Source organism: Staurois parvus, unplaced genomic scaffold (genome assembly GCF_062004578.1).
Source record: "Staurois parvus isolate SC_StPar_1 unplaced genomic scaffold, SC_StPar_1.0 ptg001062l, whole genome shotgun sequence".
Taxonomy (NCBI): domain Eukaryota; kingdom Metazoa; phylum Chordata; class Amphibia; order Anura; family Ranidae; genus Staurois; species Staurois parvus.
The window spans coordinates 1,934,909-1,960,268 of NW_028318858.1; the positions used below are offsets into that span (position 1 = coordinate 1,934,909).

Genomic DNA, 25,360 nt, shown 5'->3' on the forward strand with positions numbered 1-25,360 from the left:
ACATGTCAGTTTCTAGATTTACAGTGCTTTAAAAAAGTATTCCTACCCCTTGAAATGTTCCACATTTTGTCATGTTACAACCAAAAATGTCAATGTATTTTATTGGGATTTTATGTGATAGTGGCACATCATTGTAAAGTGGAAGGAAAATGAGAAATGGTTTTCAACATTTTTTACAAATAAATATCTGAAAAGTGTGGCGGCATTTGTATTCAGCTCCCCTGAGTCAATACTTTGTAAAACCACCTTTCACTGCAATTACAGCTGCAAGTCTTTTTGGGGATATCTCTACCAGCTTTGCACAATTAGAGAGTGAAATTGTTGCTCATTCGTCTTTGCAAAATAGCTCAAGCTCTGGCAGATTGGATGGAGAACGTCTGTGAACAGTAATTTTCAAGTCTTGCCACAGATTCTCAATTGGATTTAGGTCTGGACTTTGACTTCTTCACTGCTCTCCAGGTCCTGACCATACTGTGCTACCTGTCAGGGCTCAAAAAACAGTCTGAGTAGGAGAGGGCTGCAGCAGCACAAAAGGTCTTAGGCAGTCTGTTATCCCCCAGGTGGCAGTGGCTGGAGGAAGGGATGGTTCTGCATTCTGTGGAAGGGGATGGAAATACATCACCCTCTTATTCTCTCACCACCCACCAGCACTGCAAACCCCTCTCTTAGCACCCACCGCATTTGCACTCTCCCTTCTCTGCACCCTCACCTGCACCCCTTCTTTCACCAGTTCACCTGTGGCTCCCCTTCTCTCACCATGTACTGCTCTTACACCCCCTTTCTTTTACAGCTACAACACTTGTGTTCCCCCCTCTGCCACCACACAGTGCACATGCACCCTGCCTCTTTTAGTACCCAGTTTGTCTGCACTCCCTGCATTTTCTTACCACCTGTGACACCTGCGTCCTTTCTTTTCTCTGCACCCTCTTGCCTACAAACCCGCTTTTCTCAGCACCCTCCGTGCGGTCAGCCCAACTTCCCTTTTTGCTCACCAGCCCCATTTCTTTCAGCACCCAGTGAGTCTGCAGTCACTCTTCTTTCAGTACCTTTTGCACCTACAGCCGCTCTTTTTTCAAGAAGGTTCTTCAAGATTTACACACATGGGGGGGTCTTCTTCAGTGATATACTGCCCACGTAGGGCTGTGTGAAGTTTGAAATCTGCTGTCCAAAGATAAACTGATTGATGGGAAGTGCAATCATAGATACTTATACAGCTGAATCAGCACAAGGCCCCTATCACACAGATGTTCCAATTGGGTTTGCCTGCCCGTGTTTCAGGCGGACCCGATCGGAGCCTCTGTCCTTCTTCATGGAACGGCAGGTGTAAATGGACATGTGTTTGTTACACCCACCAACATCCAATCCGATTTGATCCACCAAAAAGAGATGGATGGGGATCTATTCACCTTTCATCTATCGGATCAGATGGAATGGGAATGGACAGGCTGTCCATTTCCATCTGATTGCCCATAGAGGACAGCAGGCTGTGTCTGTGCAGTAATGAGTGGATACGGACCTGTCATCCGCTTGCTCAGCAGGGATCAGTGGACAGATCCCCGCTGAGCAAGCGCATCCGCTGACGGGCCCGCCCTGCGTGAAAGGGACCCAACTGATTTCAGATAAGGGCTCATACTTGACATGCTCCTGAAAGTTAAAGTGTATGTAAACCCCAACACTATTTGCTTCCCTTTGGTTTGTTAAATATGCCATTGAAAGCATTTTGTTATATTTATTTGGTAAGTGAAAAGAAATTCTGAAGATCCTGCCAGAAATACTGCTGGTAACTTTCCATGCTCTCTGTACTTTTATCAGCAGTTTTTCTACTTCTCTCCACGTACTACAGAACACCTCCTTATTTTACCTAAAACAGGAGATAGGGAAGTGTTCTCTATCCCTGTCCTAGGGTGACAATGTTGTTCCTCCATAGATACAGTTCACTGAGTGAGCCTTGTCACCTAGGGTAGGAAATGTGTTACTGGCAGGATCACCAGGTGAAAATAAAGCAAACAAAATCCTGAAAAAAAAAAGAAAACAAATGCAGCCACCACATCTGAGGACTGATAAGTTGCAATATATTGATGTTTTTTCCTGGGTTTAGATACACTTTAGTATGCTAAATTAACTGAACAGCCTTCTTCCTTGTAAGTAGCAGACGAAGAACCTAAAGTCTAGTATCCCCTTTAGGCACAGTAAAGGCAATCATTTTGCAGACTGATCCAGTACTGAGTGTGCCACTTCTTTAATGTGTACTATTGATGTTATTCTGTTATACAAAGTGGTTACCTTTACTGTGTCTGTGGCCCTCCTATGGTCTGTAAACATAACTCCCATCATCTTGGGATAAAGTGTAGGATATGTATAGATTTTATCATTTTGCTCATTCAGGGAAAAGTGACAGTCTCTTTAAAGCCCCCCATAACCTACTTATGCTCACCTTTGCTGCCCCCCCCCCCCCCCACTGTGTTGCAGCCATCACTTAAAATCCTGTGTATAATATTGAACTTTACAAGGGTTAATAGTACTTGTATGATTCCTGTGATTTTGACTCAGCAACATGCTTGCTGTATGTAACTCTTAATAGGACACTTGAACTTCAGTCTCATTCCTTAAACTTTTCATTGCCAAAGAAAAAAAAAACTGCAGCTGCAATTAGGGATCTCCATATAGTGTGCTTAGCGTCAAACGTCCCCGGGGTGCTCAGTTATATTTCTAAATTCAAAGAAGGGATTGTTAATGGCAAGCTGTTTAGATCTCTAAATAAGAGCTATGAACAGCTTTCTCTTGGATTCTGCATCTGGTGGGACTCATTATATACAAAACCAGAGTTATGTGTTAGCTGTGCTCTTCTTGAAGCTTAACTCCAGCCAAAACTTGTACTTTTGTTTTGGATGGAGCATAGATGGTTCAGACTTTTGTCAGGTTTTTGCTGCGGTCTGCGGGATTTCTTCAACAGGGACCCATACCAAACAAAGAACACATTTTTAGTAGCATGAGGACAATTTCTTTGTTGCTGTTCATGGCTTCCTGTCTTGGTGAGGATCACACCCCCTAATTCTCTAGGCTTCACAGGGACAGGAAGTGAGGAAAAATGTCTCCAGTGGGTTCACTGGCAGTAATAAAAAGTGATTCTAAAGGCTTATTATTATTATTTTTTTTAAATAACAAACATGTTATACTTACCTGCTGTGTGCAGTGGTTTTTCACAGAGCAGCCAGGATCCTCTTCTTCTCAGGTCCCCTGCGTGTGCTTCTAGCCGCTCCCGTCAGCTTGCTATGGGGTCACCCGCAGCTCCATGTGTCCATTCACACACGAAGCTGCTGCTTTGCCCCACCCCCCTCTCTTCTCATTGGCTGACTGGCTGTGATTGACAGCAGTGGTAGCAATGTCTCCCACTTGCTCTCTCAGCCCATGAAGAGAGAGTCCAAGGATAGCTGAGATTCCAGTGCACATCACTGGATTGAGAGGGGGTTTGGTGAGTATTTGGGGGGGGGGGGGGCTGCTGCACAGAGAAGGTTTTTTACCTTCATGCATAGAATGCATGAAGGTAAAAAACCTTGAGACTTTAGAACCACTTTAGTTTTTCTGCACACTATAAAATAGAGATCATGCAGGATTTAGTTTTATCTTAGATTTATATTTAAAGCTGAGCTCTTAGCTGGAACAAAAAATATCCTTACAGTGGGACCCCCTACACTGTGAGGGTTAAAGGAGAAGTACAGCCAAAGCTCATTTTGATGTACTTCCTGTGACTCATTTTCAGCCAAAAGTGGGTTAAAGCCCACTGTCGACTAACGTCTCAGAGGTGGTCCAGGCTGGGGAAGGATTGCGACCATATGGTTGGGATCCACTCAGGAGCCTGTACCGGCACCTGGCTCAACCTCACAGTGATCCGCTGAGAGCCTGAACCAGCCCCTCTTGCCCCTTTACAGCCCAGCACTCCAGTGAGGGAAGGAAAGGAAAACAATAAATAGTTTTAAAAATGTTTTACAAATAAATATCTGAAAAGTGTGGCGTGCATTTGTATTCAGCCCCCTTTACTCTGATACCCCTAACTAAAATCTAGTGCAGGGGTCTCCAAACTTTCTAAGCAAAGGGCCAGTTTACTGTTCTTCAGACTTTAGGGGGGAAAATATTTTCAACATTTTTTACATTAAAATTTCAGAAAAGTGTGGCGTGCATTTGTATTCAGCCCCCCCGGAGCCGATACTTTGTAGAACCACCTTTCCCTGCAATTACAGCTACAAGTCTTTTTGGGGATGTCTCTACCAGCTTTACACATCTAGAGAGTGAAATGTTTGCTCATTCTTTTTTGCAAAATAGCTCAAGCTCTGTCAGATTGGATGGAGAGCGTCTGTGAACAGCAATTTTTAAGTCTTGCCACAGATTCTCCGTTGGATTTAGGTCTGGACTTTGACTGGGCCATTCTAACACATAAATATGCTTTGATTTAAACCATTCCATTGTAGCTCTGGCTGTATGTTTAGGGTCGTTGTTCTGCTGGAAGGTGAACCTCCGCCCCAGCTCAAATCTTTTGCAGACTCTAACAGGTTTTCTTCTAATATTGCCCTGTATTTGGCTCCATTCATCTTCCCATCAACTCTGACCAGCTTCCCATTCGCCGCTGAAGAAAAGCATCCCCACAACATGATGCAGTCACCACCATGTTTTACGATGGGGATGGTGTATTCAGGATGACGAGCACTGTTAGTTTTCCTCCACACGTAGAGTTTTGCTTTTATGCCAAAAAGTTCCATTTTGGTCTCATCTGACCAGAGCACCTTCTTCCATATGTTTGCTGTGTCCCCCACATGGCTTCTCGCAAACTGCAAACAGGACTTCTTATGGCTTTCTTTCAACAATGGCTTTCTTCTTGTCACTCTTCCATAAAGGCCAGATTTGTGGAGTGCATGACTAATAGTTATCCTGTGGACAGATCCTCCCACCTGAGCTGTGGGTCTCTGCAGCTCCTCCAGAGTTACCATGGACCTCTTGGCTTCTTCTTTGATTAATGCTCTCCTTGCCTGGCCTGTTAAGGTGAACGGCGATGTCTTGGTAGGTTTGCAGTTGTGCCATACTCTTTCCATTTTTGGATGATGGATTGAACAGTTCTCTGTGAGATGTTCAAAGCTTGGGATATTTTTTATAACCTAATCCTGCTTCTCCACAACTTTATCCCTGACCTGTCGGGTTTGTTCCTTGGCCTTCATGATGTTGTTTGTTCACTAATGTTCTCTAACAAAGCTCTGAGGGCTTCACCGAACAGCTGTATTTGTACTGAGATTAAAGTACACACAGGTGGACTCTATTTACTAATTAGGTGACGTCTGAAGGCAATTGCTTCCACTAGATTTTAGTTAGGGGACTGAATTCAAATGGACGCCATACTTTTCAAATAATTATTTGTAAAAATATTTTGAAAACCATTTATCATTTTCCTTCCACTTCACAGTTATGTGCCACTTTGTGTTGGTCTATCACATAAAATCCCCAAAAAATACATTTAAGTTTTTGGTTGTAACATGACAAAATGTGGAAAATTTCAAAGGGTATGAAGACTTTTTCAAGGCACTGTAAGTATAATTTAAAGAAAAAAAATATACTTCTCTTTTAAATGCTCATTATGTCTAGGGATGCTGGAATACGGAGAAATACTTATCCTATTCTGTGCTCTGTGAGGTTCGCTCTATCTGTGGGACCAGATTTCTACCTCCTGATCGCTAAACCGCTCACAGCTGCAGTGGTACACATACCTCTTCCAAATGCAATACAGGATTAATAGCCCTGCATTGTATGTGATGATGCTGATGGACCTCCTGCAGGCTGCAGCTTAGGGGGAAAGCTCAGTTGAGACTTATTTGGTAGTCAGGCTGCATATAAGCTGCAAGTATGCTCTTGTATCTGTCTATTTATCCATACTGCAGCAAGGAAAAAAATAGCCTGTGATAGCACCATGATGGAGAATTGGACTACTGCTCTCACACACAAGCAGTGGTCCAAGTCTGCAGCACTCCGACGCTTCCCCCTGCACAGTGCTCTGATCAACAGCAACCGGAGTAATAAATAGGGAGGCATCAATGGGGCTTTAAGAATGTTGGCAGTCAGTGGGAGTTATGCAGTCTATATGACCCCACAATTGCACAATGATTCAAAAAAGAGGAGTCTTTATTTTGTTCCTAACTTAGACCTGCTTAGCTAAGACATGCTAGGTAGGAAGCTTCTTCACACCTAGGTCCTAGATATTTTAATACTTTCAAATGCTATAGTTGATCAGTTTGGATGCACTAATGCTTAGTGTAGAGTACCTCGTCAAACAAACTAGGCACAACCTTCAGATTAAACACACAATAATAACCTGTTATCTAGCCACCGAGCATTAACTGTTGAAAGCTAACTCTAAAGCAGTTGAGCTGCTGCGGAAAACATAGTTTGGTCCCTATGGGGTGCAGTAAATATACGGCTGAATGCATGATGGGGATAAACAAAAACTTTCCGCAAGTTTGATGATCATACCATCCTAATTAGCACTACTAATAGGCTATCCTCAAGCCTAACATCTCCAGCTATTTACTTTAGACTAGACAAGGCCACTGAACTTGTAATCGCCACTGTAATAAATGCCTTCTTGTTTTAGAAAAGATATCAGAAGTCTTCACAAAATTTAATTAGTACGATATCTTGCATCTTCCCACTCAGTATTATCTAATTGTACAGATATAAGCCCTAATTAGGATTTCATGCACAGTGCTGCCAGAGGTTTAGGCATTTGGCTTATTTAAGGATTTTGTTTTTCTTGTTCTCTAACCTAATATTATGCACCATTCGTGCCTGCTGGTTTTATTGAAAAACATTGTAATGACTAGTTTATTTTTTATATACAGTAGATCTAAACATACCATACTATATATTGCCCGCCCAACTCCCAACCCTAGTTCCGCCTGTTTGTTACCTGAAATAAAGTCATTCTTAAAGTGAGCCTCTGGTTAGGAATATTCAAGTATTTACATAATCTATGCAAGCTGTAAACTATCTCTAAAGCCAGCCTTTACTGGCCTCTGTAGCTGCAGGCAGCACAAAACAATTCAACCTCAAAATGTATAGCACAAGCACTGATTCTCTCCAAGTCTTTCTTTCAATAGCTCAGCTCACCCTGCCCTACCATCTCAGACGTAACTCAGCAGCTCTGCCCACCCTGCTCCCTCCTCCTATCAGGAGCTCAGCAACTGAACTCACGCTGCTTCCCCCTACAAGCAGGAACTCTGCAGCTAAGCTCACCCTGCTCCCTTCTCCTAGTCGTAACTCAGCAGCTCAGCTCACTCTGTTTCACCCTGTTAGAAGTAATTCAGCACGCTTTTAATCTATAAAGCAAAAACAGTGTCTACCTTAGTCTGTCTATTGTAAAAAAAAAAATTAAAAAATTAATTGCTCCACAGTGCCAGCAGCTGTAGAGGTAAGGACTTGATTTCAAGTGCATTAACTGTTTGCTAAGAGTACATAAATACTTTGATATCCATAACCTGGCCACAGATTCACATTAAGGTCTGCCATAATACAGAGAGAATAACATTGTCCCACTGTTAATTTTGTTGAATTAGACATTATCAGTCGAATAGTCAAACAAATAGTTGAAACATAAAATAAGAATAATAAGTAAAAACTTTCAGAAATGTTTTTGTCCATTATAAATTGTCATAGTGGGTGGCTGGTAGACAGTACTTTCTTTAATTTAAATTCTTTAATTTAAATTTTCATCATCTTTACAGATACATCAAGATCAAATCAGGCTGACAGTGGGAAAGCATAGTAGGCTGTTGAAATGGGGGAAAAAGCAGAACAAGACTGACTGACAGTGAATTATATTTGCCACCTTTTCTATCTACAACTGGCAGATTCATATTACATTTGTTGGCTGCAGGTAGTGCTGACGTTATGACTGTACAGAGAGATCAGGCAGAGGTTAAGCATCTTTCAGGAGGCAGAGCTCCAACTCCTAAAACTGGGTACACACAGTCCAAATATCGGCAGGTTCAACAGGAACCAGCCAACATTTGGCCTGTGTGTACAGCTGTCCTTCCATCAGATGGACCTTGCATTTATAACAAGACACTACATTAAAGGATATGTAAACCCTAACAGTGAACTGCCCCATTTGGTCCCTTTTGATCTGTTAGCTATACAGTTAAGAGTTTTCTTAAATCTGTTCCATAAGTGCAAAAAATACTGGTTGAGTTGTCCAGAAATTGTTTCAGCTGATTTTTTTCTTGTGCTCTCAGCTTTTGCTGACTGTTATCAGGTACATTATTCCCAACTATGATTGAGGCCTACAGAGCCACTCCCCTCTATGGAATGGTGAAAAGGAAAAGGGAAGTTATTGTATTCCTGTCCTATGTTGACAATGCTTATTCTCCAATACAGTACGATGAGTGAGTGTTGTCACCCAAGGACAGGAAGTGTGTTATTGGCAGGATCAACAGGTGAAATATAGTACATTTAAAGTCTGAAAATAGAAACAGCACACCTAAGGAGTAATAATCTGCAGTATATTACATTTTGAGGTTTAGATACCCTTTACCCGTCTTTACACACACCCGCAATAGGTTCCAGGGTCTTTTTACTTTGATAACTTGTGGTTTATTTTGATCAATTGCAGTGGTTCCCCTAAGATGCTGTTGCATGAGTCCATCTGGCTACCTTTTTATTGTAGAGATCTTCAAATCAGAAATGAAGTCCCACAATGCATTGCTTGCATACTTGCTGATTGCACTCAGACACAAGACAAATCTTGCCTCTCTAGAGTGGAAGCTTTGGTCAGGGAGGGTGGTCACTGACCATAGAAAAACAGTAGAAAACTTGTCTATGGTTTATTCAAGTAAAAAACGAAGACTGCCAGATGCAGTTTTTTTTCTTTACAAGCAATTGAAGACAAATAGGGAAACCTGTCTGACTGAAGAGAGGCAAATAATAACATTGTTAAAACATGTAGAATAATTGGCTCTGATTTTCCTCTGAAAATGGAGTTATATTTGTATTTTTAAAGCTGGGAATACAGTGAACAAAAAAACTGACAGATTACCGTAGTACACACCGTACTACACAAGCAATATTAGTGCGGCGATCTCCCTGCTGTGCAATTGTATACTGACAGGGGGACTCCCCCCCCCCCCGCCACACAGGGGGCTGCCAGCACTGCTTGAATGCTGGTATTCCAGCATCCCCATTCAACAGGAGCTGGTCATGAGAACGACTTATGTAGAACAGACAACTATACACACGGGCCGAAAGTTGTCCGTTTTTTCCAAACCAGACGATTTTTGGCCTGTGTGTACAAGGCTTAACTGCCAATTCACACATGTGCATTACGGCTTTCAAAGTCCGGTTTAATTGTGCATTGCAAGCTACTTGTTCAGCGGTTCAAGTCCAGTACAGGACCGTTTTTTGTGACACAACTGCAGATTGAACTGTGCACAGGGTCGGACCAGGTTTGGATGCGGCTTTGCAAGGCTTTTTTGGTTTTCCTGAGGTGGAGAGGAAGAAAACAAACTGAGCTGAAACCGCGCTGAAACCTGATCTTGAACTGAAATTTTGATCACAACTGATGACGTGCAATTCAGAAGCTGTTCCTGTAGAAGTCAATAGCCTGTAATCCGCACATGAATCAGACCGCACTGCTCAGAAATTAGACAGGACTCTTTTTCAATCCGCACAGAATCCGCGCTGCCATTGCATCGGACATTTGTGAACAGGCACCATAGGAAGCAATGTTAATTCATATGTCATGAAGATTGGATGCGGTTCAAAACTCTTCCAATCCGCATATATGTGAACCGGCACTCAGGCTTCATGCACACTGGACTTTTGCTCAGTCCTTCTGAACACCTTTCTCGTGGCAGGAGAGAAGCAGCGCTAAAAACCCACCTAAAGCCGTGTTTTTTTAAATGTTCCAGCACGACAAGCATTTGGGTGTTCATTAATTTCATTAGCCAGAATATTAATTTATTAGCACTTAGGTGCATTTACACGTGGTTAGGCGCGTTGGGTGTTTTTTCTACCCAAACACTCCTCTCCAGAATGCAATTTTGTTGAGTTCAGATTTCTGCCCCTAAATGCCTATACGTGCATAGACACATAGGGGTTGATTTACTAAAACTGGAGAGTCCAAAATCTGGTGCAGCTGTGCATGGTAGCCAATCAGCTTCTAACATCAGCTTGTTCTATTAAGCTTGGACAAAAATAAAACAAAAAACTGGAAGCTGATTGGTTTCTATGCAGAGTTGCACCAGATTTTCCACTCTCCAATTTAAGTAAATTAATTCCAAAGGCTAACATAGAGGGCTGTTTAGAGGCAGGAGAAAAATGCCAACCGCCTGTAAAAGTGTTTTTTTGGCTGCAGTGTGCATTAAGCCATAGACATAATCTGTAAATCCCAACACCAACCAAAACCTTTTTTGCATAGTAATACTGTAAACACTTCTGTCATGTTTTTTTGTTATCTGTGTCCCTGTTAGAGAGATTTTTACCACACTTCCTGTCCCTGTGACAGAAGAGCAAGAAATAAAGGGCGCTGTTGTCACCAGGACAGTGAGGCTAGGTTTACACTCATGTGGTGCGGCATATCGCATGTGATTCGCACAGGAACTGCACCACATTCCTGCGCAAATCAGATGCGGATTGTGTGCAATGCGATTTGAGCCATACATTATGTATGGCTCAAATTGCACCGCATCCACAACAAAAAAGTGCAAGACCCTGTTTTGCATCCGCACTAGAATCCGATCGTATTCACACCTATGCGATTCGATTCTGCACATCGCACCATGTTTTGCGGATCGACTTCACGGTGTTGTTAACTTAACATACACACCTGCAGCGGTTCGCATGAACGGGGTGCGATAATGATGCGGTGCAGAATTTGCACAGAAAACACTGCGAATTCTGCACCGCATCAGTGTGAACCCCGGGCTAAGACACAGACAGTGATGACCTGATGAAGGTTTTTAACTTATTCTCTTCTTACTGAAAATAAAGTGTTTTGCCACAGTCTTTGTCCACACTGGAAAGATAAATCCTCATTTCCTGCCCCAACAGGAAATAAGGAGAAATATCTCCAAGGTAGGCACAATAAAAACTCTTTCTACATCTACATGTCCAAAATTTTTATTTAGGGCCCGCTCACACTGCAAAATGCACTCTGGGTACGTTTTTGCTTACAGTTCACACCACACTCCATTCCGGTGCAGTTTTGATGCAGTTTGCCATATTCCAGTATGGTTCTGTGCAGGAAAAAATACAGCATGTTCTACTTTTCTTCCTGCACTGGAAACTGACTGGAACTGATTGCACTAGTGTGGACTAGGAATACATGGAAAACACTGGGTATGCATTTTTGATGCAGAAAAAAGCGCACTGAACTGCATCTAGTGTGAACTAGGGCCATTGGAATACACGTAAAACACTGGGTATGCATTTTTGATGCAGAAAGAAAGTGCACTGAACTGCATCTAGTGTGAACTATCCCTTAACTCTTTGGCTGGTGTTGGCTTTTAGGGTTTCTGTACGTAAGCCGTGTAGTAGATGTGCAGTAATCCAAATAAAACCAAGATTTCAGATTTCATTAGTTTAAAGGAATCTCATTAATGTTCTGCTATTCCTCCACTGTCCAATGAGCAAGCTGGGGGTCTCAGCTGCTGGATTTTGCTAATTAGCAAATCACTGTGCTTTTGGCCTATTATATAAGCATTATATGATTTATATTAAAAATGAAGGTCGTAGTTTTTTTAGTTACTAAATGTATTTGATAAGGCAGTGGGCAGTGGGGAAGACGAGCAGTAAACTGTAGGTTATCTAGTCTTTAGCCGTCATTCAGTTTGCTTTCAAAGAAATACATGTTATAATAGAATCTTCGGTTTCAATATTTTCTGTAAAGTGTAAATTATAATTGTATAAACACTTACATGACTGCTGATAAACATTGTACTTTTTCTACTTTGCAGATAAAACTCTGGTATGACAAAGGTGGTCATCAATTAATAGTCACTATATTAGGAGCTAAGGACCTACCATCGAGAGAGGATGGGAGACCGAGAAATCCTTATGTTAAAATTTATTTTCTTCCAGATCGAAGGTAAGTCACATAGTTACATGGCTAATAAGGTTGAGAGAAAGCTGATGTCTATTAAGTTCAAAGTCTCAAACCTTCTTAGCCTTGGTCCAGAGAAAGGCAGAACAAAACTCTGTTCAGCTGCTGCAGATTTTACCACAAAAAATCAATTCTCACACCTCGAAGTCTAAATTGTTCTTTTTTTACAATGTGGTTGACAAAACTGGACCTAACATTTGAGATGTGAATTTACACTTGATTTATGTAGAGGCTATATTATATTAGCTTCACATTTTTAATCTCCCTTTTTTCTATACCTCCCAATATCTTGTTTGTTGCTTCTAGACAATGAGTGGTGTTTCAGTAGCGTTCTGTTAACTAGTATTCCCAAGTCTTTCTCCCTTACTGTTTTGCTCAACTGTAATTGATTGAAATGATAGTTGATAGTGCTATTGCTCAGGTCTAGGTAGCGTTACATTTTTCAACAATTAAATGTAACTCACCATTTAACTCTCCATGTTGTTATTTTCTCAGGATTGTTCCATCTCCATAATGTTTAGGTTGCTGCCTATTTTAATAATGCTGCATAATTTAGTGCCTATAGCAAAAATGACAATATTGCTAGCTATGTAGAAATGGTGGTCAGATATGCAAGCACGATCTAGCCACTGAAAGCTTTTTTTTTTTCCTTAAAGAGACTCCTTGCCCATTTAGGTCTTCCAGGGTCTTTCTTATGTTCATTCCCAACCCACGTATACTCACCTTCACATTACTGGACCTGCTGTTTCTTCTTCCATAGCTGCCTCAAAATACCATTCTTCAGCAGATGTCAAAGCTTACTGGGGGTTGCTGACAGTGACAGTGTTCAGGGTTAGTACTGCATCAAGGGAAGATGCCACATGCTCCCCTATACCCAGAAACACCTAGTATTTGTAGCAGCTGTGATGGAAGAAGGAGTGGTGGGTGAATGCTGTAAAGGTAAGTATAACTGGGTGAGCTTTAAAGAAGCCCTCGCCCTGAATGATCAAGTTGACACGGTCAAATGCTTGTGAAGGTTGCTTATGCATTTGGAGGAAGGGTTTTGAAATAGGAGGACATCTCTGTTGCAGGGTCAGTGGAAAAAATAGCTTCTGATCAGAAAAATCAAACCAAACAGAATGCTTCTTTAGTTGTTCAGGATGTGTTTTGAGAAGGGTACACATAGAAATGATAATGTCTCGAACTGATCATAATTGGCTGATTGAGGTTAAAGTAAGACCAGTCACTGAAGCCATTGGACCAGAATGACAGCCAAGAATCTAGTAGTTTTGGAAGATCAGCTATGACAGTCTACTTACCCTCTCAGGATAGGTTTACTTTAAACAGTTGAGCATTCTTATTGAAGTTGTCTTACTCTAGGGCAAGGGTTCTGAATTAAAATTCACGGGGTCTGGTCAGTAAAATTTTCTTGCAGGGAAGGTATGAGTGTCATGTTGGTTCTTTGACTCAGATCCTTCACATCACAGGCTCCCGTGCACCCCCCCATTATACACTCCCCAGCTGTGGTGAGGCTGTGGTGGGCTCCTTTGTTTTTCAGCAGCAAAGTTTGGACATGCAGTCTGGTCACCTCTGGTACGGTCAATTATTAGGCTGGACACCAATGTTTATGCATTGTTCTTTGTTCAGTCTTAAAATTTTAGCAAATGTGGCTGTTGATTTCAGCTGTCCCAGATGATGAACTACTACTTTGCAAATTATCAAAGTATTTTATAATTCAACATGAATTTTACTATAGACAACACCCTCTTACATGCCTGTGACTTTTTGGTAATTATTGTGTGGCCCCAGAGGCCAGTAGTAAACACTGTTTAGGAGCTTACTCATGCCAGTGAAGGCAAATTTTTCTTAGAACTGGCTTCTGCTAAATATACAGTTTACTTTTTTTCCTTAGTCTTCCCTTGTAGCATACCCACGGTCTCTGTCCATTTCCTTAGCAGTCTGTGACCATCTACTTAGCCCTTTGCACAGTTTCTGACAATCTCTGTAGCATTACATACAGTATATAAAATTTTATGTGTATTCCTTTGGTGTTACCAAGCTTCACTTGAAGCCCCTTGATCCAGTTAATTGACTAGCGCTACGTTACATGACACATCTATGGTTCACGCTACTGCGATTTCAGATGTGACTTGAGTTGCATAGAATCATATAACAATAGAAATCACATTGTTTTCAGTGGTGCCTGTTCACATCAATGCGACTTGGCACAATGCGATTTTGTTAAAGGTTCCTGTATTACTTTGGTGCCATTCCAGTGCAGTTTTGGCTCCATAGAATATACAAACCTTATCAAAGTTGAATCCAAGTTGCATCCAAGTAGCACTATATAATTGCACTTAACGTCGGATCAAAACCATATTGCAGCAGTGAAAAACCCAGCCTAAACCTTCTTGTACTCCAGACACTGCTTAGGTTGTTAGAGAGAATAATTAGACCCTTCGGGTGGTGATAGGGCAACTCCCTTTTCATAAGCCTACCTCTACAAAGTCTGTCCCCCTTTCAGTCTATCATGTATGCTGCTGTCAGACTCTTTAACCTTACCTTGCTCAGTGTCCACCACCCATCTCTGCCAATCCCTCCCCTGGCTTCCAGTTGTCCAACAAATAAAATTAAAAATACTATCAACAACATATAAAGCCATTTGCAACTCTACCCCAAGCTATATCACCAATCTTGTCAAAATAGTGCACCCAAACTGTCTTCTCTAATCCTCCCAAGAGCTCCTGCTCTAGCTAGCTTGTCTCCTCCATGCTAGCCTCTAGGACTTCTCCAGAGCCTCTCTCATCCTCAGTCTATCCAGCTATCCCACCTTAACCCAACAACTGAACTTTTAATTCTTCCATAATCTCATTCCTTATAGTTATTACCTTTTGTACCACATACCCCACCTCATGAGTAGAGCCCCCTAAACCTCTTGTTTTGTAATTGTACTGTCTCCCTTGCTGTACAAACTGTTGGAACTATAAAAATCCTGTAATATAATAATAATAATACTATAAAAAAGAGTTATCTGTAAATGTATCAGGGGTTGGTGCTGGGTGCAAGGCTGAATTTGTCACCTAATAAACAAGTCATCAGACCGATTTGCACATGCAGCTCCATTTCTCTTCATTTGCTGTCAGGCTTCCTAAACTGTCCACTGTGACAGCTAAGGACTGCTGGAGCAGAGAAATTATCCTTACTAAACCTGAAATGCTGAGAATTTGATGTCTGAAACAAAATAATTCTTTCTCAGAGCAAGTAGTCTTATTGTCTTTCACTTCCAATGTCTGTGGGTCAGCACATTGTGTTTATGGGTGTCATCACAGAGATAATGTTGCATTGGCATACTGCTAATGAAAGGGGTAGTCTGAAATACCAGTTAACTTTTAATTAGGTTTCATATCACTTACTGAAGGTCATTAAAGTATTTTAATTGCAGATAACCAATCTAAATGTAAACACATCTCATTAGAGGATTCTAAGGCAGCACCTGCAAAATGCGTGTACGTTTCTGTTTAGTAATAAAATATGTCGATAGGTTTTAAAAAAAAGGGGTGTAATGAATAGTGAACAATATTTAGATGTGAAAAGGGGATTCAGTGAAAGCAATGGGAGAAGTTTTTTTTTTTCCAAGTTTAACTCCTTGCAACCTTGTTCTAAGGATTTGTTCCCAATCAAGGTAAAGCCACTTTGGTTAGAATTCCTTTCTTGGCTAGATTCTTTTATAGCCACAGCACTGTCTGTACTTAATTTTATGTTCTCCAAGTGTTTGTGTGTTTTCCTCCAAGTACTTCAATTCAGCTAATTGGCCTCCTCGTTGAGAGTTATTTACATATATTTTCCCAGTGAGCTTTGACCCACCTCAAGACCCAGTGTGGGATAGAAGACAGTGATCAGGGTTGCATTATTGTAACCCTAATCACTTCCATCTAACGCACATCTGCAAGCTCCTCTGGAAAATGTATGTATATAATTCTCAACTCCAATTTACCAAAAAATGCTTTGTTTTGGAGAGGTTCCATATTGTGCCTGTTGTAATTTTTGATGTGACTTTTGACATTTGACAGTTTTTAAGAAACTAACGCAACAATATCTGGTTCAATGGACGTAGTAGCAATTCTCAACGAGTTCTCAAGGTGCTCATCAGATACTTGGGTTCTAATTTTGCCCTTCATGTGCTTCATTCTTGAAAATAGTTGCTCACCAATATAGGTGGTGCCAAAAACTGATGATATGAATAAGGCGTGATTGTGAAGAGTGGGAGATTTTTCTTGGGAAGATAAAAAGCAGTACAGTAAAGGGGCACTGAAAATTTTTTCTTCAGTCACATGTGTTCGCTAAATGTAAACACATTTTTACAAAAGATTTAAAAAAATTAAATTTTTAAGTACGTTTACGATTTTGTGTTGGGGCGCATTCATAGTCCTTTCGGGCCGCACGTGGCCCCTGGGTGTTTTGCTTGGTGTCTATTTAAAGATTCTTGCGGTAAAAGCCAAGGAAACTTAGACCTCTGTAGTGTAATAATGTGCTTTACTAGACAAAAGCTGCACATACGAATGCAGGATACACAAATGGAAAGTATTAGAAAATATGTCTACAACATGCACAAGCTGAGTAGCTTCCTAGCAAATAAGCATCTACAACATGTATGCAATAAGTATACAAAACAGCTACTCAGCTTGGGCTTTCCATTGATGGAATCTTCATCGTGGTTCTTTCAGTCCAACTGCTTCCTCATCCAGCTCCAGAACAAGTGTGTCCTTCTTTGTCTCTCAAAACAACTGTTTGTCTCTTCCCCAAAGTCCCAAAAACAACTCTCACTTTGTCTCTTACCACAAGGTTGCCCAAAGTCCTAATCCCCTCCCCCATTTTCTGTTACATCATATCCTTTAGCTTGACTTCCTCTTCTGAGCTCATAAACCAGTCCCACTGGTTAATTTGCATATCTGTAGGAGAGGCCTTAGCATCTAAAACAACACATGATCTTAAAATCTAAAAAGTTCACATACAGTTGTGGCCAAAATTATTCAACCCCCACTGAAATTGAGTGTTTTGGCCAGTTTGACATTGCTTTTGATCATTCAGTCATCTTGCTTACATTTACATTAAAGAGGCACTTGTAGGTCAGACAAATATAACATAACAGTTATAATGAAATAACCACAAATGTCTTTTCTGTGCTCACAGCATTATCAGTTTTATTCAACCCCCAAGTGACATTCAATCTTAGTACTTAGTACAGCATCCTTTTACAGTTATAACAGCTTTTAAACGTGAAGCATAGCTTGACACAAGTGTCTTGCAGCGATCTACGGGTATCTTCGCCCATTCTTCATGGGCAAAGGCCTCCAGTTCAGTCACATTCTTAGGCTTGCGCACTGCAACTGCTTTCTTTAAGTCCCACCAGAGGTTCTCAATCGGATTTAAGTCTGGTGACTGCGATGGCCACTCCAAAATGTTCCAGCCTTTCCTCTGCAACCATGCTCTAGTGGACTTGGAGGTATGCTTGGGATCATTGTCCTGTTGAAAGGTCCAACGTCTCCCAAGCCTCAGGTGTGTGACGGACTGCATCACGTTTCCATCCAATATCTCCTGGTACTGAAGAGAATTCATGGTACCTTGCACACGCTGAAGCTTCCCTGTACCTGCAGAAGCAAAACAGCCCCAAAGCATGATTGACCCTCCACCATGCTTCACAGTAGGCAAGGTGTTCTTTTCATCATAGGCCTTGTTCTTCCTCCTCCAAACATAGCGTTGATCCATGGGCCCAAACAGTTCTAATTTTGTTTCATCAGTCCACAGAACACTATCCCACAACTTTTGTGGTTTGTCCACATGGCTTTTGGCATACTGCAGTCGACTCTTCTTATTCTTTGGAGACAGCAAGGGGGTACGCCTGGGAGTTCTGGCACGGAGGCCTTCATTACGCAGTGTGCGTCTTATTGTCTGGGCTGAAACTTCTGTACCCACATCTGACAAATCTTTTCTCAGTTCCTCAGCAGTCACACGGGGACTTCTCTCCACTCTACGCTTCAGGTAGCGCACAGCAGTCGAAGTCAGCATCTTCTTTCTGCCACGACCAGGTAGCGTTTCAACAGTGCCCTTTGCCTTGAATTTGCGAATGATGCTTCCTAAGGTGTCTCTTGGTATGTTTAACATCTTTGCAATCTTCTTATAGCCATTGCCCTTCCTGTGAAGAGAAATCACCTCTTCTCTTGTCTTCCTGGACCATTCTCTTGCCTTCACCATGTTTGTAACCACACCAGTAAATGTCTAGAAGGAGCTGAGTATCACAGTCATTTTAAAGCTGCCTAATTGGTGCTTATTATGCTTGATTGCTGCTCGGTGACATCCACAGGTGTTTTCAATACCTGATGGAAAGCACCTGTATGAACCTCTGTTCTTCAGAGTGGTAGTCTTTAAGGGGTTGAATAATTGTGGCAATGAAGAAACCACATAAGAACCATTTACTACTGTATTACATAAACAATTGATGTCATTTTAGTTGCATTTGGGTAGTTACAACGTCCTTGTAGGATTTGATTCTGAATACAATTCCAAATGTACACTATAGTCCCTAAACCCCTTTACAGCATTGGGGGTTGAATAATTTTGGCCACAACTGTATCTAAGATATGAAAATACCAAAAAATAGCCAAACACCACAGTGGGCCATGGGTTGGACACCCCTGTTTTACACATTTTCTTAATTGTATTAAATGTATAGATGTTCAGTTTAGCCACTGGAAGCAGTCAGAAATTTCTACATTGCAGTCAGTGAGGCAGGTAATTCATGGACTTATATTGTGAGAAGGAATGGTAAACCTCAACCATAGCGTATCACCACCACTGTTCATGCGCTCACTCTAGTGATGACTGCATGGCATTTCTCAGGGTGGGTTTTCTTTTGGTGACAACAATCGACATTGCCTGTGCACCAGCCATCAATGTGGTTGGAGTCTGCATTGGGAAAGTGTAGTACAGGATGATAATGTAGGTGAAGCTTTAAGACCCATGGACAGAGCTTTGTCACCCTATAACAGGAAGTGCCTAAAAAAGGGCAAGAAGTGAGGGAAAAATCGCCAGCATGGACAAAAAACCTCCAGAGAATGGTACCACCATCAGCTTTTTATTTTAAGTGTGTCTGTTGTATCTTTCCCAGCTCTATCCAAAACGAAAGAAGATTTTTTGTTTAAATGTTTGATTTGATTATGGTTGCCAATATCATAGTTACATACATAACATGTAACTATGATATTGGAAACCATAATCAAATTACTGGTTACCAATATGAAAAGACAGACAATTGCCCTGTGGAGAATATAACATACTCCATGCAGATGAAGAGACATTGTGAAGATGAAAATGGGGAGCGCCTGATGCAGAAAATGTTACAGAAATTTTAATATTTAGAAATCCATGGATCCATGGTGCAGGCTGTGAAATTTGGTACAGAGGTGTCCCAATGTGTAATATCTAACATGTAGAGCAGGGGTGTCAAACTGGCGGCCCTCCAGCTGTTGCGAAACTACAAGTCCCATCATGTCTCTGCCTTTAGGAGTAATTCTTGTAACTGTCAATCTTTCAATGCCTTGTAGTTTGGCAACAGCTGGAGGGCCGCCAGTTTGACACCCGTGATGTAGAGGAACTGAAGAACAGAGGTTAATTGTTCATTTCTGTACCATCTTCTGATCACAAAATTTTGATTGCAGTGAAAAAGAATATCAGGGTTTTCTTTTTCACTTTGAACTGGGTATAAGTAAAAATTACCACATTATACTGCTATTGTCTTGAACAGTTTTGATTTAAATTATTTTGACATTTGTTGAATCCACACTGATTTTATTCTCTTTTATTACAGTGATAAGAACAAAAGAAGAACAAAGACTGTGAAGAAGACATTAGAACCCAAATGGAATCAAACATTCATCTACTCTCCGGTTCCTCGGAGGGAGTTTAGAGAACGAATGTTGGAGATTACACTTTGGGATCAAGCCAGAGTTCGAGAGGAAGAAAGTGAATTCTTAGGAGAGGTTAGTTAACTCTTCTACTGTTCTGATGATGAAAGATGAGTTCTGTCTCTGTTATATACTTGCACCATTTCTTGATTTTTTTTTTTATTCAATCCGACCAGGTTAAACGTATGTTTCAGTTGAAATTACAAATGAATCACTGAAATGCGAACAATGAGCTAAACTGCTGAGGGCTTCAGTGTGTCCTACTTCACATGTAAATCTTTGTAGACTGCAGTGAAAAGATATTTTTTTTATAAAGAAATTATATAACTAACTATAAAAGAATAATTTATTGACTTATTTTATCTTAGCATTGTCTTGTTGGTTCATGATGCTACTTTCTGAAGTACCAACATCTCTGCTGGTGTTCTATCACATTCCAGAAAAAAATATTCTCTCTTTTTTTGGCTTTTTTATCAATGATATACTCAATGTTCAGGATGGTGATAGTGGTGATGTTGTTAGTTGAAAAAGTAATTTACACTTATGTCCTTAGCCAAGCGCTTTTCGCTTACATCTAAACTAGCAAAACATTAAAGTGCACATTGTTTATTGATATCACTTGTTTGGACACAAGTATTTAGATATGTGTTCTGGTCAAATGAGATCAGTGAGTACTGAAACTCAAATGGGGCATTGTTTGACCTTTTGTAGAGAAAAAAATTATCCCTATTAACCACTTCCCATCCGGCCCATGTACATAAGCAACCGGACGGGAGCAGGGCAGGAGTGGCCATTTCTAAACGGCGTCCGCATTCACTGTCTGTAAGCGCTCCCTGGGAGCGCACAGCACCGCAATCCAGTGCCCACTGTGTATGGGTGTCTGGAGGGCACAGCAGAATACCGATCGCTGTACGGGACCTTTGTTCGAGGTCCTGATTCATGTGATCACTGATTGGCCAATCAGTGATCACATGAATAGTAGTAAGCAAGATGTCACTTCTGACATCATTGCTTACTACTAGGAAAATCTGTGAATGATCACAGAGGTCACATGGTACAAAGCTATTCACAACAGCCTTGTACCATGTGACAAGCTGTGACCAATCACAGCTCTCACAATATTTCTCAATGGCTGCAAGAATGCAACCAGAGAGAAATAGAAATGATTGCTTTTACAGCCTATATGGGTGTAAAAGCAATACGTTTAAAAAAAAGAAAAAAAAATCTCCATCACCCCCCACGAGTAGTACAGTGTCACTATGGTGACACAGTACTGCTAGGGTGATGGTATGTAAAAAAAAACAAAAAAAAACATAATAATGTAAAAAAAATTTTTTCAATCATAATTTTTGGTTATAAACTAATTTGGGTTATTTTTTTGTACTAAAAAGACAGATGAATACATTTTGGCCAAGATTTATGAAGAAAGATTATTCATTTGCAAAATGTTATAAGAAAAACACTTTTCAAAAAATGTTTGGACTTTTTCATTTATATAGCAAAAAAATAAAAATCCCAGTGGTGAATAAATACCACCAAAATAAAGTTTTATCTGTTTCAAAAAATGCTAAAACATTCATATGGGTACAGTGTTGCATGACCGCACAATTGTCATTCAAAGTGTGATAGCACTGAAAGCTGAAAATTGGCCTGGACATAGTAATAAAATAATGGCATAGTAATAAAATTTGCCGCAGGACAGGGTGCATGATCAGTGCAGTAGATTTTAGGAAGATGACTTATCTCTTATGCTAAGCATACAATAATGGCATTAGTTAGTGAGAGAAATGTTAAAGCGGACCTTGTCTCAGACTGAAAGAGTTTAGTAGCCCCTCCAAAAAATGAACACTAGTGATGAAGCTGTGCATTCTTGCAATATTTGGGAAGCTCAGCTTTTCCAGGGTTCCACACTAAGGCAGAGTGATGTCAGTGGCCCCCAGATGAGTTGGCCAATATCTAAGGTAAGTCTATTTTAAATAATACTGGTAATCTTTTTTGTTTTTGCGGATGGGAGATTACTTAAGAGGAGATTCTGTCTCCCCCCAAAAATAAATTAAAGTCAGCATCTACAAATACTGCAGCTGCTGACTTTTAATTTAAGGACACTCATCTGTCCAGGGATCCAGAGCTATCCTCACGCGAGTCGACTCTTCAGTCGGATTTGGATCCAAGTGCTGGCATCTTATCTAAGGGAAACTGGCAGTGAATCCTTGCGGCTTCACAGACACTTTCCTACTGTGCCTGCAAAAACCATGATGTGCTTTGTGAATATCCCGCAGTCTTTTGAGATCTGTGATATGACCCAGAAGGCTACGGGGGGAGGAAGGGGTGACCGAAGTTATTACAAAGGTCCACTTTAACTGCTGTCTTCACTGCCTACCTACTTTAGGCCTCATGCACACTGCCCTTAAAAATGCCACTTTTACAGGCCTGGAAAAGCACTTCTATGTTAGCCTATGTGGTCATGCATTTACAGGTATATTAGAAGAGAAACATTTACAGGCTGAAAAAACAAACGCGTAAAGCGCATTCAGGAGAGGAGCTTTTGAGCAGAAAAAATGCTTGATGTGCCGAAATGTGTGTAAACGCTTGTAGTCACATCTAAAGTGAATGCATTCCAGTGGCCAGAGTAAATTAATGCCTTGACACACCTAAACACGTGTAAATGTGTGTGGAATACATGGCTTTAAGCGTGTATTTAGGCTGCTTTTCTCCTGCTAGGAGTTCTGGCATTTAGAAGAGAAAAACATGAGTTTTTAAAGAATATGTAAACCCAACATTTCATATTAACGATATTTGACTGCTGTACCATGTACTCACATGAAAAATTATCCTGTTCTCTTTGTGTTGCTTCCTTTGTGTTAAATCCCTGGTGTTCCTGCCAGTCCCTCTGCTTTGCTATAAAAAAAAAGAAAAAAAATGACTACACTAGGCATGGGAGTACAGTGTGGTCAGTTATCTAGCTGTGCTGGGAACTCAGCCTGCTGTCCTCCAGTAATTAGACTTGTACTGACACCTCCCTCCCCCCACACAGCCATTCACTGGGAAGACAAGTGTAATTTTATTTCTCCACCCTCACTTCTGTATGCTTAGAACAGAGGGTATGTGATCATTTATAAAAAAAGGAAAAAAAGATATTATGGTTTTTTTTTATATCTATACACAAATGTTTTGCCTTTCATTTCTATTTTAAATTGTTTGAGTTGTTGTATGAGGTGAGAATTTACATATATTTTAATGTGGCAAGTAACAGGAAGAAGGCGAGAAATTTACTACCTACTGCCCCCTAGTGTGTGTTAGTTAAGAGCCTTACACCCCGGTCACATCAAACCCGACTTTGAAATCGTGCGACTTACAGTGAAGTCGTACAATTTCAAAGTCGGGTGACTTGCCAATTTCAGATGCGATTTGCAAAGCATCTGACACAGATGTCTATGCAAATAGCACCAAAAGTAGTGCATGCACTACTTTAGAAATCGGTGCGACTCCGACCAAGTCGGGACCACACCGATATGACCGCTGTAATTGCAGGCAATAGGGTGTGACTTGGCATGCGCTTTGCAAATCGCATGCCAATTCACATCCAGTGTGACCGGGGTGTAAGTTGTTTTCACATGGTTTCAGAGGAGACGCCTTTTCCCAGTGTGCTAAAATCTGACAAAAAAATGACCCTAAATAACATAATAAATTTACAAATTACATTTTTAAGGAAATTATCTTTTTTGCAGAAATCGTGTTGTATCAGTTGCCTTCCATTAATTTAGCACTCCGCGTCTGGATCTTAACACATTGTTCATTATAATTTTAGTGCACAGGCCTAAATGTCAAGCTCCTATAATTAGATTGTGCTAAACTTTTAGATTCTCAGAACAAATGTCGCTGCGGTGATAATCGTTCTCTTTTTTTTCTTTTTTTTTTAAAGTTCTCCTGTCTTTAAATAATATAATGGTTTTCATTCCCCAGTCAGGTTGCCCATACGTTGGGTAAGTTCTTTTATAGTCACCTGTTGATAAGTAGGTGTAAATTAAAGCTTAAAACAACATAAGACAAAGAAAACCCTTCTTAACTTATAATAAACACACTTGGAAATGTTTATTTTTAGCCTTGAATTGCTACCAGCGTTTCATCCAAATTCCTGGAGCCCTGATTACCAAATCTCTGCGGAACAAACACCTCCGCACTTTGATTTTCTTAAGAAACTCTAAGTACAGATACAGACTTAAAACTGAACTCCAGGCAAACTACTAAATACACAAATTACAAATTAAATACATATATGGGAGATGTTATACCAGCCAAAGGCTTTGCATTTCAGTCTATCCAGTCCTGCGATTTGCACACTCTGCCGCACAGCACAGCTCTGTCTGATTTTTCTATGCTGCATTTAAAGTGTTACTAAACCCAGGACCCTGCATGCACTATATCCAGTCTCCCACAGTACACCATGGAAATGCAATTATTTTAGTAAATATAAACTGCTAAATACCTTTTCTCATCAGCAGTTAGAGCAGTCTTGTGACTTCTATCAGTGTCCTGCCGAGCACTAGTTAAAGCTTGTACTCCTCTGACTATCCTATAAAACTGCATGACCCCTGACCCTCTGTCTGGACAGTGCTGATTGGCCTGTGCCAATCACGTGCACCCTCCCAAAAAAAATAAACAGTTTATAGCAATACACGCCAAACTGAGCATGTGCAGAGTGCCTCCCAGAGCTCTGTACTATCAGCAGATGGATTGGGGACTGTGGAGGAAGTGGAGGATCAGAAAAGACGGGATCAAACAACCTTTTTACACAATGCAGAGGATTAACCCCTTAGGTTCCACAGTGGGTATAACAAGCATGCTTAACTGCATATACAGACTGATTTTACTGTTGTGGGTTTAGTAACACTTTGTTCACATAGGCGTACTATGGTGTACAGCCTTATGAACACTGTGGTAACCGCACAGGGATTCAAAGGTGTTCCATGCATGGACATGCAGTCAGTCCCATTCATGTTAATTGTGACGCAGAAGCTGCATAGACACAGTCACTGCTCTAATCTGACATCTGTCCAGATGCATGTGCAATGCCACAAACGCAGACAGTGCGCAGACGCATGGATTTCAAATTGTTAACAACGGCCATGTCCATGCCTCTGTATTCAAATTGACATGAATAGAGCTGCCTGCTCGGGAATGCATTTACCTTTTATATCACTTAACCCTTCCTCCTAGATTGTAAGCTCTAACGCTCAGGGCCCTCTGATTCCTCTTGTACCAAATTGTATTGTAACTGTAATGTCTG

At 40.9% G+C, this 25,360-nt stretch overlaps 1 protein-coding gene across 50 annotated transcripts in view; it reads left to right on the forward strand.

Moving 5' to 3' along the window:
* Positions 1 to 25,360, forward strand: part of RIMS2 (regulating synaptic membrane exocytosis 2) — a 919,325-nt gene that overhangs the window by 597,446 nt on the left and 296,519 nt on the right. For all 50 annotated transcript variants that reach the window (XM_089658335.1, XM_089658295.1, XM_089658297.1 and 47 more), the window contains 2 exons: positions 11,988 to 12,118; positions 19,977 to 20,148. In XM_089658335.1, coding sequence (XP_089514461.1) covers positions 11,988 to 12,118; positions 19,977 to 20,148 — 303 coding nt within the window. The remainder of the gene's footprint in view (positions 1 to 11,987; positions 12,119 to 19,976; positions 20,149 to 25,360) is intronic.